The following is a 14,808-nucleotide window of genomic DNA, read 5'->3' on the forward strand; positions in this document are numbered from 1 at the left end:
TTGGATGATTTGGGGGCTGCAACATACAATCTCGCTACGACAACCCTTTGTTCACTAATCCCCCCTCCCCATACCCATTTTGACACTTGCCATTAGCTCAGGATTATTAAGAAAACTATAGTCCTGACAAGTAACTAAAATAATATGCATAAAACTTACCCAATGGATGTAGTACGGGGACGATGCTCTCTCACATCCATGATCCATCCCACATGGTGCTCAACTGGAGGGTTACTACCATGTCTTGTTTTCCTCTTCCTTGGTGTTAGTGGATCAACTAGGTGCTCATCTTTCACCACAGGGAAGAAGCGCGCTGCCCGTCTACGATGAGTAAGATCTTTGGAAGGCCTTCCAGTAGGAGCTGGCCTTGTCTCTGCAACCTGGGAAAAAGTTGTTGATAAATCAAAGTAATTGTAGGTATTACTAACACATTAATTACAAGACATTTTGTTTATTGAGGTAGTTCAAACATTGAACTTCAAACTGCTACAAATTTTCCTGTAAAGTTCATACCGTGTTAGAGAGATAGAGAGAGAGAGAGAGAGAGAATGTGTATGTGTGTGTGTGTGTGTGTGTGTGTGTGTGTGTGTAGGGGGGGTTGCACTCACTACCAAACAAAAGCTGCATAACATTCACTTTCATCATTGTGTTCTTATAAATACAGCAACAATATAGCTATATGTGGCAGTCACATGCCTATCTTTTCAGAGGACACATTTGTAAGCACTAACATTTGCAATATTTTTTATGTCATCAAGCAGTTAAATTCAGGTAAGAAATGTAACATATAATATTAACTGAACTCTCATTTCTGCTTGACAAAATAAAAGACACAAGAGTGCAAAGCAACCACACAGACCAAGTAATAGCCAGGTTTAAAGATGAAGTGAAAATAATTTACCGTCCAACCATATCACAAAAATTTCAACATGAAATTACCTGTTTCAGCCATCACTGGTAATTTTCGAAAGTAGCCATCACTGATGTCTTTCCAACAACTGAAATGTTCTTTTCTTAAAGAAGATGTTCTGGGAAACTTTAGTTTCCACTGCAGTTTGTAATTCTAGTATTGTAAATTTTAGCTGCTTGCAGCACCAACCATTGGTTTTCTCTGTTAAGCTACATTCACACTGCTGCATTTGTTGCAGAAATTCGTACCCGACACAAGTAGCGGATAAAAGTATCTCGGCATATGTACACTGTGATTTTGTCCAGGGACATGTACCTGGCAGAAGTAGTCAATGTGAGCATTCTCACTGGTGCCAAGTAGTGAGCCAGTTTCACGGAACACAGTGTCCACCACAGGACTTTTATTTCTTGCACTAGCAATGCGAATTTAAGGGAGAATAATAGGAGAAAGGAAAGTAGGTGGCGGGTGCGTAACTTTCTCAGTAAATGGTGCATTCACAGAGCTTACTGTTCAGTGATAAGCGACTTAAAAAGTTCAAGGGATTAAGGGTTTCAAAAATTTTGTTTGTATGTCTATGATCAACTTTGAAGTATTATGAGATATGACAGCTCAGCACTACACATTAAAGCATACAAATTTTTGAGAAGCTATAACCCCTGATGAACAACTTGTCATTATATTATGCTTTTTGGCTACTGAAGATTCGTACTCAATGTACATGCATAGGATAAATACAAGATTAGTGAAATAATACCAAAAGTGTTGGTTTGTTTACATTCTTCACCGAGACCAGTGAAATGTAGGGAACCACTTCCATATGTACAGCTCTTGTCTGCCCAATCTTGATGTCTTCAAGGAGAAATGTTTGTTACATTCATGGATAAATTGAGACCTCAGGTAGTGAATTTTGTTGTTCAATTCTTTACCTGAAATTCTGAATAAAGATGCAAATTGCAGAAATGCATGGCGATGCAGTTTTTATAACCAGTGTATGTATGATCCCATAATGAACGACTTTCATGAAATACTCCAATTAGTCTAACGGTATTATTTTTTGTCCAGTCCATCTTCACAAATTGCTACTAAATTTACACAGCTGATCACTGTGAGCAGCTGATCAAGCAGATGTAGCACTATGAGTCTGCCTGTCAACTGATGGCACATGTCGGGAAGGGGGTGGGGGTGAGGGTGACACATGTGCCAGAACGGAATATTTCTTGGAATTCTAGCATCCATGTCGCAGGCACATAGTGCAGAAACTTAAAAATTGTGCCACACCTCATCGGCTACATGTGCAGGGCACAAGTCTACGTGCAAATCTCAGTGTGAACAAACTTTACAGAGATTGCACTAGCTCTCAGTTTTATTTCAAACTGCTTAGGCTAGTATTTTGTTTGGTATTTATATATATTATACACAACTGAAGAGGAACAGGGACTGTGCTTGGCAAGTGCAAATGCAGAGGACACTTGCTATTGTCCCCTGACAGTTAGGTGTGTTGTCCAGTCATCAGGGCATCAGGCCATTGTCCTGGGCTGCAGTGGTGCAGAGGCAAATGCTACGGCACATCTGGTGTTGACTGGGATCCCTAAAGAGCACTAGAAAGCACAGTGATCTGAATCTAACTATGTTCTCAGCCCCTCTGGTGACTGAGAGGGGCCAGGGTTGTGAATGTGGGTGAAAAGAACAACGGTACTGGACACACAGCTCTCCCTTTATGCTTCGATAGCATACAAAAGGTTCTGCCCATTGCTTCTCCTCCCCTAGGAAAACTTGTCTGCAAATCAGTTTTTGTCAGCAAATGCAGAACACTATTCAAAAAGGTAAGAAATATGGGTTTTCTGCCCAGTATCATTAAGGCCTTTAATACCTGAATTGATTATTCCCTCAGCACTAAGACACTCCCCAAAACAAGATCATTTTCCGATGTACCCTCTCCACACCACCCAATGCCCTGTAACCTGCAGATAATCCTTGGCAAACCACGACATTCCCAAACCATTTACTTTGCCTTCCCCAAGTTATCTAACTAACTCTGCAATCATTCCCACTATGAAACCTTCCCCATACACTCACCCACTTTCTCCAGTGGTAAACACATCAACAGGAATGCAACATGAGAAATCACTCATGTGGTTTATCAAGTAATACATTCATTACATGGCTTATACAGGAATGATTATCACAACTTAACTGGCTGAACACAATGATTTGTCTGCTTGGGGACACTAAGTACCCAGTTTCTGAAGCCCCCCCTCTCCTTTTCCAGAATGACTCAAGGGACCTCAAAGATCTGCTACAACACATAGGATATTTGGAGTTCCTGACCTAGTACTAGTTCACCTGAACCGTGGCGAGGCGAAGTGCTCTGCACAATATTCTATCATCCCTTTGGACTTCAGCTTCTCCCTAGAGAAAGGTGCGTGTATTCACACAGAAAATTTCTGATGCCAATGTTCCCTCCCTTCTGCCTTTTTCCTTCAGTCTAATATATGTCCTCGCATCTTTCATGTCATCCAGATGTTGAATTATTATTATTCTTCCTTATTATGTAGTTCCTTTGATATTCCCTTCCTCATATACAAGTATGTGGTTGACCTTCCTCTGAATAATTACTGTGCTCAGAACAGTTTTCTTCTCTCCTACTCTTCTCAGTGCATCATTGTTTGTCATCCAAGCCGCCCACTTTATTTATTCCATTCTTCTCCAGCATCCATTTCAAAACTTTCCAGGTATTTTTCTCCGTTTTTCTAATAGTCCACGTCTCCACTCCATACAGCACAATGCTCCAGTTGTAGCACTTCACCAGTTCCTTCCTCAGTTTCAAGCTCAACTTGTTGGTCAGTAGAATTTTCTAGTTGAATGCGGCTTTGGCCTTGGTAATTCTTGCTTGAATTTCATTTGTGCAGTGGGCATCCCCATCAGCAAGCTTCCCAAGTACATTACCTGCACCAAATTCCCCATTTCTTGCTTGTCAACAGTCATCCTCAAATGTTTCTCCCATTCTGATATCAGCATCACTCTTGATTTCTGGGTGTCGATTTCCATCCCATATTTCGTTCCAGTTTCCACCAACTGGTTCATCACATGTTGCAGTTGTCTTTGATTTTTGTCAAGCACTAGCAAGTCATCTGAACAATTGATTGTGTTAAACTGTTGTCCTGTTCTCGAGTTCCGCATCCTTTCAAAATTTCTCTCGCCAGCTATTCTCCATACAAGTTGAAGAGACTCGACTTCTTATTTTCACACTATTTCTCCATAGTTCAGTTGCAGCTTTACTCTTTGCACCAGGTACAAGCTGAGAATTAGTCTATGGCTTAAGTTGAGAATTAGTCTGTGGCTTCTCCAATTGATTCCTCTCTCCTTATGGATGCTCATCAATTTCGTCCAGCTGATTCTGCCGAAGGCCTTCTGCTTACTTTTCCTTCCCTAAAACCAAACTGGTCCTCTCCTATTACTAAGTTAATTTTTTGTTCTACCTATCTATTGAGTATTCTTGCAATGATGTTCACCAAGTATGAGAGCGGACTGGTTGTCCTGTAATCCCTACATTTCTTGGCCGATTCTTTATTTTCAAGAGCAACCATTCTGAAGTCCAAAAAGTCTTTACACCAATCTCTAGTTTCATAGATTTTGCTGATGAGTTGCATCAGCACTTTCAAATCTCTGTTTCCAGTACCTTCCAGCAAATCCAAACGCATTTCATCTCTTGTAGGTTTCTTCCTCGTCAGGTCATTCATAGCCTTCTCTAATTCCACTCTAAGAATGCTTGGCCCTTTTTCATCTTCGTGAATCATCTCTTCCATGTTTATTTCAATGTCTTGCAGACCTTGTTCAGTGACCATTTGTCCTCTAGAGTCTTCTATTCTGAAGGTCCTCACTCCTTTATTTGCAATCCCTCCAAACTCCTTCATTTACTGGTACCTAAGGCTGTACCTTCTTGTTTGGAGTTCCTCTATTTTGTCATACATTTATTCAGTGTACTGTTACACTTCCTCATTTCCTCCATCTTCTCCAGCTTTCATTAGTGACCCAGGATTTCCTCACTCTCTTGGCTTCAGTCTCAACTTCACTCTTAAAAGTAATTAACAAAACCAGCTTAACACTTCAAAACTGCACTTGCATTTTCACCTTTCACTTCATTTAATTGCTGCTCCAAGGATTCTCTTACCACTTTATTGTTTCTCTCTGGGCTTCTACAGGTCTCGTCTCTACTTTCTTCTCCCATGCTGTCAGATCCTCTTCAACCTTGTACTGTTGTCTGCAACGTAAAGGTTGTGATCCGCATCAACATCATCAGTCAGCATCTTCCACACTGCCCACAAACTTCTGTCTGATGAGTATGTAGTCTATCTGGTAACTATTAACATCTCCTGGGCTCTTCCATGTGTACAATTTAGTCTCCATTTTCTGAACAAAGTGTTCATCATGACCAAATTGTTTCGCTGACCAAATTGTTTCACTGAACAAATTGTTTCACTGAACAAATTGTTTCACTGAACAAATTGTTTCACTGAACAAATTGTTTCACTGAACAAATTCCAGTAGCAGCCCTTCTCTGTTGTTTCCCTTCCCTAATCCATTTTGTTCTGTGATGTTTGTTTCACTACCTTGTCTGACCACACCCATGATTATGGTGTTAACTGCTGCTCTGCCATATCGGCAAGTACATTTTAACTATCAGAATGTCCACTACTCCTGCAATTATTTTCACAACCACTGAACAATCACTATGACACACTACTTTAGTCAAACTCTGCACTGCTTCATGTCCCATCACTATAGCTATTCTACATTCAAAACTTTTTCATTGGAATAAAACACTGTGTAATTACCTGACAGTATTTCACCACTACCTGTCTACCTCACTTCACACTTTCCAGTTTTCCCATTCTTTGAAATGTTCTTAGATTCCATCTCCCAATCCTAAAATTAAAATCATCATCTCTCTTTCTGACACTACATGAATGGGGACTGTTTTTACTCCAGCATTACTGTCAGTCTTCTGACATTCAGGAATAACAATAATGTAATAATCTTTCCATTTCATTCCCTTATTGCAGTATCACGGCCAAGGAACCAGACTATGATTGGTTTTGCTGTCTAAAGCATAATTTACTCTGTGCATCAAGTCGATACTGCTGCCTGATACCAGTCTACCCACTTTGTCAACTGCCTACCCCTACAACATGGACATTGCATGGACTTTCAAATTTCTTCCTTTTTTAATCCATCTTTACTTCTAATTGTCCTTTCTATTATTTTAAACTGAAGCTGACAGTTTTTATGTGGTACTATTTTTGACAGCCTACTCCGACATCCTCTCTTCACTCGTGTCTCCCCTTGTCTTCACGACAGATGTGTCCCTCTCAACTGAAGTGTTTATTGAGACCTTTCCAAATTTCCCCAACCTATTTCTTTCTTCTCTCTGAAGAAAGAATGTTGAAGACAGTAATCCTATTTTCTACTTTTAAGTGTTTCTAACGGCAGTATGAGCATTTTTGTCTTTCAAAGGTAAGTGCTGTCCATCCATTCAGACTCTTCTAATTTTAATCCCTTTCTTAATTTTATTTTGCATTTTATTCAGCAATTTTCACAGAAGATTTGGGGAAACATGCTAATGGCTTGCTGTCATACTAGCTGGCATGATAGAAAAGTTAAATGCCATTAATTTCTTGGCCTTGTGCACATGTCCCAAAGCTTCACCACATGTCTCTAGGTGGATCTGCTCTAATTCTGAATTTGACAGCACAGGTCTCGAAACAGTTAACTGTGCACATGAATAGTGTCATAGACAAAAACATGGCTCATTTTTTGTCTATGTAGATAAATACTTTGTGAGGTGCTAAAATTTTCATACACTTTACGATAAGAATTTCATACTAGCCATCAACTTAAGAGTATAGAGTCGCTGAGGTTCAAATTACTACATAAATGTCAAAATTTTACAGATATTCTGATCTGGTTATAAATGCATATATTGGAATAGGTATTTTATACTTACAGTATCAGTAACCACTCAGAATTCTGGCTAGGAATTAAAACAAAGCAGAACTACTGAGATAAGAGCCTTACTTTCCAATGTACTTTCAGCTTATTACTAAGCACCCATCATTTCACATAAACACTCAGAAATGTTTTACAAATGCAACAAGCACCAACAATCTTAGTAAGTGTATGACCAGTTATCAGGTGCCTCAGTGTTATTTGTAGCACAGTATGCCATTACATATACCTGTGTATCTGATCTCTGTCTAGTGGAAGAAACACAGCTTAAAGGGAATTCAAAATTAATTTTACTCATTCTTAAGTGATTTTCAATGGTCACTTTGTCCACTGGTGATAATTCTTACTAATGCGTTTAATGCCCACTAAAGATTTCTAATCTATTTTCTTACGCAATATTTGGAAGGGGGTCTCAGGTTTCTGTACGCCACTGAGCTGGAATCTGTGCCATTACATTAACCACCCACACCAATTACTTCATTTGACACCACCTTGAAAACTATGCCTATACAAATTCCAGCATGTGTGGAAAACACACTGGCATCAAAAGCAATGGTGATATGATGATGCATATGCAAGTTTACATTGTATGTGGAAATGCTACCGAATTCCATGTCTGATTACCACTGAAGAAAAATGGGTGTAATAATGTTTAGAGTGTGTATTTCATTTAAAAAGCCTGCAGTGTGATTTTACTAATTTATTGAAATATTATTCACCATTAGCAATGTAGCAGTACTGGTATGATGTCAAACAATTCCACCAGTCAAAGAGTGTATAAAAACAAGCCAGCAGCATACCTCTTCTGATGCATGAGGTATTTCCTCTTCTTTTCCAAAATCATGTGATTCTGTTGACAGTGAAGGAGGTGGAGGAGGAGGAACTTCTGGATTCAATTTCTTTGGAAGACGTGGAGCCATTTTCTCAAAATCTTCTCGAGTAATCACATTTACTGTCTTGTAGCTACCTGTCTGCTGCACCTGAAAGTGCAGCCATCCTTTAGTAACTACAAAATTAAAATGCTTTACATTAACACATTTGCAACTGCAATGTGGGAAGAGAGAAAGTATTATCACTTGTCAGATTGTTACAGTATGCTACTAGGAGAGTAGGTATTTGCATGAAAGATACTGATTTAATGAATACTGAAAGTGATTTGGGAACATGATCAGAGAAGAGGCAGTAATTCTTAAGTATTTATGATATTGAAGGAAGACATAACAAAACTACTTTGAAAAGTAGTAACTTACCCACTCATGTTCTCTCCAGAGATCTTCTTCGTAATAATGAAGACCATCATTGATTGCTTGTGCTAGGTCCTGAGTTATTTTGACTCTTGTGGTCCAGTCTCCTGTGCGGTCATAACCTTCGTGCTTTGGGTATCTTGATGGCTGTGACGTCTGAGTTACAATTAAGATCTTGTTTATTTCTCGGTCACTTAACTCGTAGTCAGATTCATCTTCAGACCTACATAAATTTTCAAAATTAACAATAGACATCCCTTAGTGCCTCATTATTATTGCTATAGCAGTTAATATAGAAGTTATGTGAACCACACAAAATAAGATCGGCAGCTCCAAGGCAAGTTTATAAGCCTCTTTACTTCCCATACAATATTTTATTCATGTTGCAACTCTGTACGCAGCTGTCTGCTTCAACAGGATTCACAGATGCAAGACTGACATCAACCTACAGATTGGTTTGTAAACCATACAAGGAACACTATTATTTGACATGAGATTCATGCTCAAACCTTCCTCCGAGTTGTTAATATACTCAGCCAAACCGTTTCAAGTGGGCATAAAGCTCAATCCTTATATTCCCTCCAAGACATTAATACTTTACAGTTGGAAATACCACCTAGCCATTATACTTAATAAATGGCCCACAAGTAAGCAGTATTAGGCCACAGCGAGTATGGACTTTGAGTGTCAAGTGAATACAAGCAGTTCATGGGACGGTTTTCACTATGACTGTTACCAAATTTCACAGAAGTTAACAAACATTAAATAAATAATGTTACGTAGAGACAAGGAAATTGACACTATCCTCTGATACTGACTAACATTTCTCCTGATTGTGAAGTTAACAAAGCTCTTACAGTAAACCAAAGCTTGATCCCTCGTCAAGTGGAAAGAGGGAATTGAAAAGTAACTTCTGTTTATCCTCTGCTGCAGTTTGGAAAGTTAATTTAAGAAATTGAAACAGAAAGAAAAATTTTTATTTGTGCAAGTCAGTTAAAATTCACTGGATAAAACATCAGTTTTCTAATACACAAGGAAGAGTGAATACAACTGAAGCCACAGTTCCAAACTAAAATTTATTCTTTTTTTTGACAAGACTCGTAAGAGAGGAAATGTCATTTCATTCGTTCTCAATTTTGAGTTTGTAAATGCCATCAAATTTCACAGAAAAAGTGTGGTATGTATGAACTGGACTAAAGAGTGAATCAAACAGAGCAGCACAAACACAAAATTAATGTGCTGTGTGGATTGCCCCCCCCCCCCCCTCCCCCCACGAGAAACAATTGTCCATTAGGGACACACAACTATTTCACAAACTGAACCTTCAGACTGGTATATGATCTTGAAACTTCAAATTTGTTGTAATGCATTAAACATTAATCCTGTTAGAAATTAAAATACAGTACATGAATAGGCACCAAATATTTCTTATTCCCTGCAGGTTACCAGCCTCAAGTAACATCGAAATTTTACAGCTGGCTGTTACATCTAGTATGCGATTGCCATGTAAAATGTAGGAAAACGGATGTCACGAAATCAGAAAAACCATTAGTGGATATTATTACTTGAAAAGACGTGTTTACAAAGACAGAAAAATGGGAAAGCTTACCAATCAGTGAATGTGTTATGCCTTCCCGATGGAACTGGATTGTCCAGTTCTTCATCAAATTGAAAATTGAGATCTTCACGATCTTTAAACTGATCTTTCTCTCTCTTTTCATCATTTTTTTTCTCCTCAGCTTTGTCTTTTGTGGGTGGTTTCACCTTCCTTTTAACCTGAATGAAATTGAAACATGGTGTTTGAACGTCTGCATGAACCAAACCACTTACTTAAAAAAATCACCTACTTTTTCCAGACTTTTTTTTATTCCTGGGGTAGTTAAATTGAAGTAGCCGACCTTAGTATTTTTTCACCACTGACCAGATCCCATCATGCTTAAAATGTTTAGCACAGAAAAACTAATTTCTATTTAAATCACAGTCATAATGATTGAAACCACACTAATTACCTGCCGCCAAATATCATCGGGAGATGCTTCCCCTAGCGGTATAGGTGTCTTATTTTTATCCACCTTGGCTTGCTCTGCAGCAAGTGCAACACTTCCTTTCTCCAACATCTGATCTGTAGGAGAACTTGTGCTGGATTTGCCTGGGAAATGAAATACACATTTTACACTTGTCCCAAAACATCCAACATAATATAGCCTAGCAATATGCAATGAAATCTCAGTTTGTTATCTGTCCACATATAGTTCCTTAAGACTTCAAATGTCTTTACACCATCATTGATTATGTAGGATCTAAATGTTTTTGACTTTTCCCTCAAGCAGACTTGCTGCATATTTTGTAGCCAAAAGTTTATTCTGTTTTGCACTGCAAAAACTATATGCAGTACACCAATTGGAATAACTAAATATAAATCTTTTTAATTTTTATGTGTGTTACTGATTAGGTTGATATAAAAAATGAATTTGCACAAACTTTTCCGAATTCTCTAAATCAAGTTTTCTGAACATAGCAAATCATTGTCTGACAATTTGCTTACCTTCTGCACACATTCGTTCGCTGGGAATGTCTTCAGGCTGTTTGTTAGAGCTACTATTGTCATCTTCTGATTTTACTGCTACTTCTGTGTCAGATTTTTCTCCTTCCAGGTCTGAATCTGCTTCTTGGCCATCAGCTTGTCCCCTACTTTCTACCTGAAGCCGTACATTCTCTGGAACAAACTCTGGAACATCTGGATTCAAGGTATCCACTAAATGGGCAGGATTTTGGACAGGTGGTGTAGCTGTCATATTCATTCCCTGTGAAGTTATTACTGTTCCTGCATTAGCAACCCTGCTAGCAGCATAGCTCTTATAACCACGCATAGCAACTGCCGGAGGCATGCAAGGTACTGAGAAACTTGCTGGTGGGAAGTGGTGAATGCTACTCGGTAACTGATGTGGCATCATCATTGTACCATTCATACTAGCAATTGCCATTGCTTGTCTACCTGTAGGATCTTGAATAGGCCACTTAGTTGGATTCTCTTTTGTCCGTACCTGTGCAAGAAGGCAGAACATCATGAATCATTATTCTCAAAGTTTACCATTTACACTTCTACTGTTGGGGTATCTTATTCTGGAGTATTACATTGAGGAGGGGGTAGTGGCGAAGGATATCGTCACATGGAAGTGCAAGATTTTAGTAGTCACTTTGTGAAAAAGTGATGTATTTGTTTTTGTACGAAGTGATGGATTACAACAGTACTGAGGAGAATAGGAGAAAAGACATCAAAAAATATCCACAGATCTAATTCTGAGCAAAAAGTACCATTACTGAAGTAAAAGGTAACAGATATGACAAGGTAAAGTAAATTCACTTGCCACTACAAATATTTACCCTTACATAATGACAAAAACAATTTCTTAGTAAGTGGTATGTGATAGGAACAAAAGTTGTTACAAATAAGGTTTCAGAGAAACATTTACAAGTTAAATTTTATTTTTGAAACAATCCACAGAGATATAGGATGATTCAAGTATAAATTCTATGTTGGTTGCTATTAGTCTCTGCTTGTCCCTTCTTCCTGATATAAGCATAGTTGCTTAAGCTCTCAGTAGATGATCTGCATGTACTAGGTAGTCATTTTTGTGAACGCACTCATGGTTGCCTTTTGGACATCAGTCAACTGTCAAGGCACATTTATTTGGCAAAATTAATGAATAACCATACTAGTGCTTCCACTATTGTCACATTGAAAACAAAATAAACAGCTTTCAGTTACATTCTCATTACATCTATAAATCTTGGTTTATCAGATTGAGATATGGACTTTGACTTGGTAAAAGTAATTTGGTAACATTAAGAAAGTGTTGAGTATATGATAAATAAATAAAAGAGTGCTTTGTCAAATCATTAACACGATACCTGGCAACAAAAAAAAAATCAATCTTATGCACACACTGTTACCATTTAAAATATTTTGTATCAAAATCCAAGAACATTTAATGTAATCTACACACTTCCCTAAAAATTTATTGCATTTGGTGTTTTCCAAAGAATTAACAGCATGAAGCCTATGAGGTAAACACACTATTATTTCCCTTCATAGATATGTTGGTTCACCTGGAGTTGGCAACACTGGAACTTACATTTCATCAGTCAGGCTAATGTCTGAACATCTTGTATTAATCGAGTTCCAATTAGTGTCAATATTTGAGTTTATTCTGCTGACATCTGAGTTTATTTTGCATTATAAATTACACATTTGGGATTACTCTGCTGACATTTGCGGTTATTTTGCATTGTAAATTAAATTAATTTGGTCAAGACTTAACAATACACAAGCATACTTATTAATAACTGTAAACTTTCTATCATGCAAAATTTAATAATCAAAACAAAACAAAAACTAACCTTAAAATCAGTTATCTCCAAAACTTCTGAATCCCTTATTGCATCCATGACAGCTTTCAAATCCGTACTCAATGCCTGAACACGATGGAATGAAGCAATTAAGTTTATTGGAAGATAACCATCTGAATCCATCTTCCGCCGAAGAAAAAAGTCTCTTAACAGATTTTCCTCACTGAAGTAGTATTCACTGCAAATGCAAGGAAATTTCAGATTCAATTACTTTTGTTTACTGCAAGTAGAGGTGAATTTTGCACTCCACTACCTCCTACTAAAACAAGTTTAATGTATTTCCCGAACAGATGATAATACCTTTAAGTACAGGATGTTTCACATACAACATGAGCACAATGTGCATTGTTGTTCATGAACCGATATACTGGGAATGTCAGCACTGGTCACCTGTTGACACTCTGCCCCCTTTACTCAAGACTCTAACTGAACGAGTTAGGATCAGTTGCGGAACGACATCCGAGAAAACTGTTTCTCCATTTAGCACTTCAGACTGCACACCTCTGTAAGCAGATTCCACTGATGTTGTTGTGGTCTTCAGTCCTGAGACTGGTTTGATGCAGCTCTCCATGCTACTCTATCCTGTGCAAGCTTCATCATCTCCCAGTAACTACTGCAACCTACATCCTTCTGAGTCTGCTTAGTGTATTCATCTCTTGGTCTCCCTCTAGAATTTTTACCCTCCACACTGCCCTCCAATACTAAATTTGTGATCCCTTGATGCATCAGAACATGTCCTACAAACCGACCCTTTCTTCTAGCCAAGGTGTGCGACAAAATTTCTCTTCTCCCTAATTCTATTCAATATCTCCTCATTAGTTATGTCATCTACCCATCTAATCTTCAGCATTCTTCTGTAGCACCACATTTCGAAAGCTTCTATTCTCTTCCTGTCCAAACTATTTATCGTCCACGTTTCACTTTCATACATGGCCACACTCCATACAAATACTTTCAGAAACGACTTCCTGACACTTAAATCTACACTTCATGTTAACAAATTTCTGTTATTCAGAAACTCTTTCCTTGCCATTGCCAGTCTACATTTTATATCCTCTGTACTTGAACCATCATCAGTTATTTTGTTCCCCAAATAGCAAAACTCATTTACTACTTTAACAGTCTCATTTCCTAATCTATAACCCTCAGCATAACCCGATTTAATTCGACTACATTCCATTACCCTAGTTTTGCTTTTGTAGATGTTCATCTTACATCCTCCTTTCAAGACACTGTCCATTCCGTTCAGCTGCTCTTCCAAGTCCTTTGCTGTCTCTGACAGAATTACAATGTCATCGGCGAACCTCAAAGTTTTTATTTCTTCTCCATGGATTTTAATTCCTACTCCAAATTTTTCTTTTGTTTCCTTTAATGCTTGCTCAATATACAGATTGAATAACACCGGGGAGAGGCTACAACCCCGTCTCACTCCCTTCCCGACCACTGCTTCCCTTTCATGCCCCTCGACTCTTGTAACTGCCATCTGGTTTCTGTACAAATAGTAAATAGCCTTTCGCTCCCTGTATTTTACCCCTGCCACCTTCAGAATTTGAAAGGGAGTATTCCAGTCAACATTGTCAAAAGCTTTCTCTAAGTCTACAAATGCTAGAAACGTAGGTTTGCCTCACATGTTCCAACATTTATACGGAATCTAAAGAATGTGTGTTAGTATTTTGCAGCCGTGGCTTATTAAACTGATAGTTCGGTAATTTTCACATCTGTCAACACCGGCTTTCTTTGAGATTGGAATTATTATATTCTTCTTGAAGTCTGAAGGTATTTCGCCTGTCTCATACATCTTATTCACTAGATGGTAGAGTTTTGTCAGGGCTGGCTCTCCCAAGGCTATCAGTAGTTCTAATGGGATGTTGTCTACTCCCGGGAACTTGTTTCGACTCAGGTCTCTCAGTGCTCTGTCAAACTCTTCACGCAGTACCATATCTCCCATTTCATCTTCATCTACATCCTCTTCCATTTCCATAATACTGTCCTCAAGTACATCACCCTTGTACAGACCTTCTATACACTCCTTTCACCTTTCTGCTTTCTCTTCTTTGCTTAGAACTGGATTTCCATCTGAGATCTTAATATTCATACAAGTGGTTCTCTTTTCTCCAAAGGGCTCTTTAATTTTCCTGTAGGCAGTATCTATCTTACCCCCTAGTGATATACGCCTCTACATCCTTACATTTGTCCTCTAGCCATCCCTGCTTAGCCATTTTGCACTTCCTGTCGATC

The 14,808-nt window shown here is 38.4% G+C and overlaps 1 protein-coding gene across 3 annotated transcripts in view; it reads right to left on the reverse strand.

The window, feature by feature from the left end:
* LOC126412804 (la-related protein 1) overlaps positions 1–14,808 on the reverse strand; it is a 143,260-nt gene that overhangs the window by 27,301 nt on the left and 101,151 nt on the right. For all 3 annotated transcript variants that reach the window (XM_050082585.1, XM_050082584.1, XM_050082586.1), the window contains 7 exons: positions 12,562–12,748; positions 10,706–11,204; positions 10,170–10,309; positions 9,770–9,936; positions 8,167–8,383; positions 7,717–7,896; positions 160–380 (listed from right to left, as the gene is read on the reverse strand). In XM_050082585.1, coding sequence (XP_049938542.1) covers positions 160–380; positions 7,717–7,896; positions 8,167–8,383; positions 9,770–9,936; positions 10,170–10,309; positions 10,706–11,204; positions 12,562–12,748 — 1,611 coding nt within the window. The remainder of the gene's footprint in view (positions 1–159; positions 381–7,716; positions 7,897–8,166; positions 8,384–9,769; positions 9,937–10,169; positions 10,310–10,705; positions 11,205–12,561; positions 12,749–14,808) is intronic.

This window comes from Schistocerca serialis, chromosome 7, assembly GCF_023864345.2.
Source record: "Schistocerca serialis cubense isolate TAMUIC-IGC-003099 chromosome 7, iqSchSeri2.2, whole genome shotgun sequence".
Lineage (NCBI taxonomy): Eukaryota > Metazoa > Arthropoda > Insecta > Orthoptera > Acrididae > Schistocerca > Schistocerca serialis.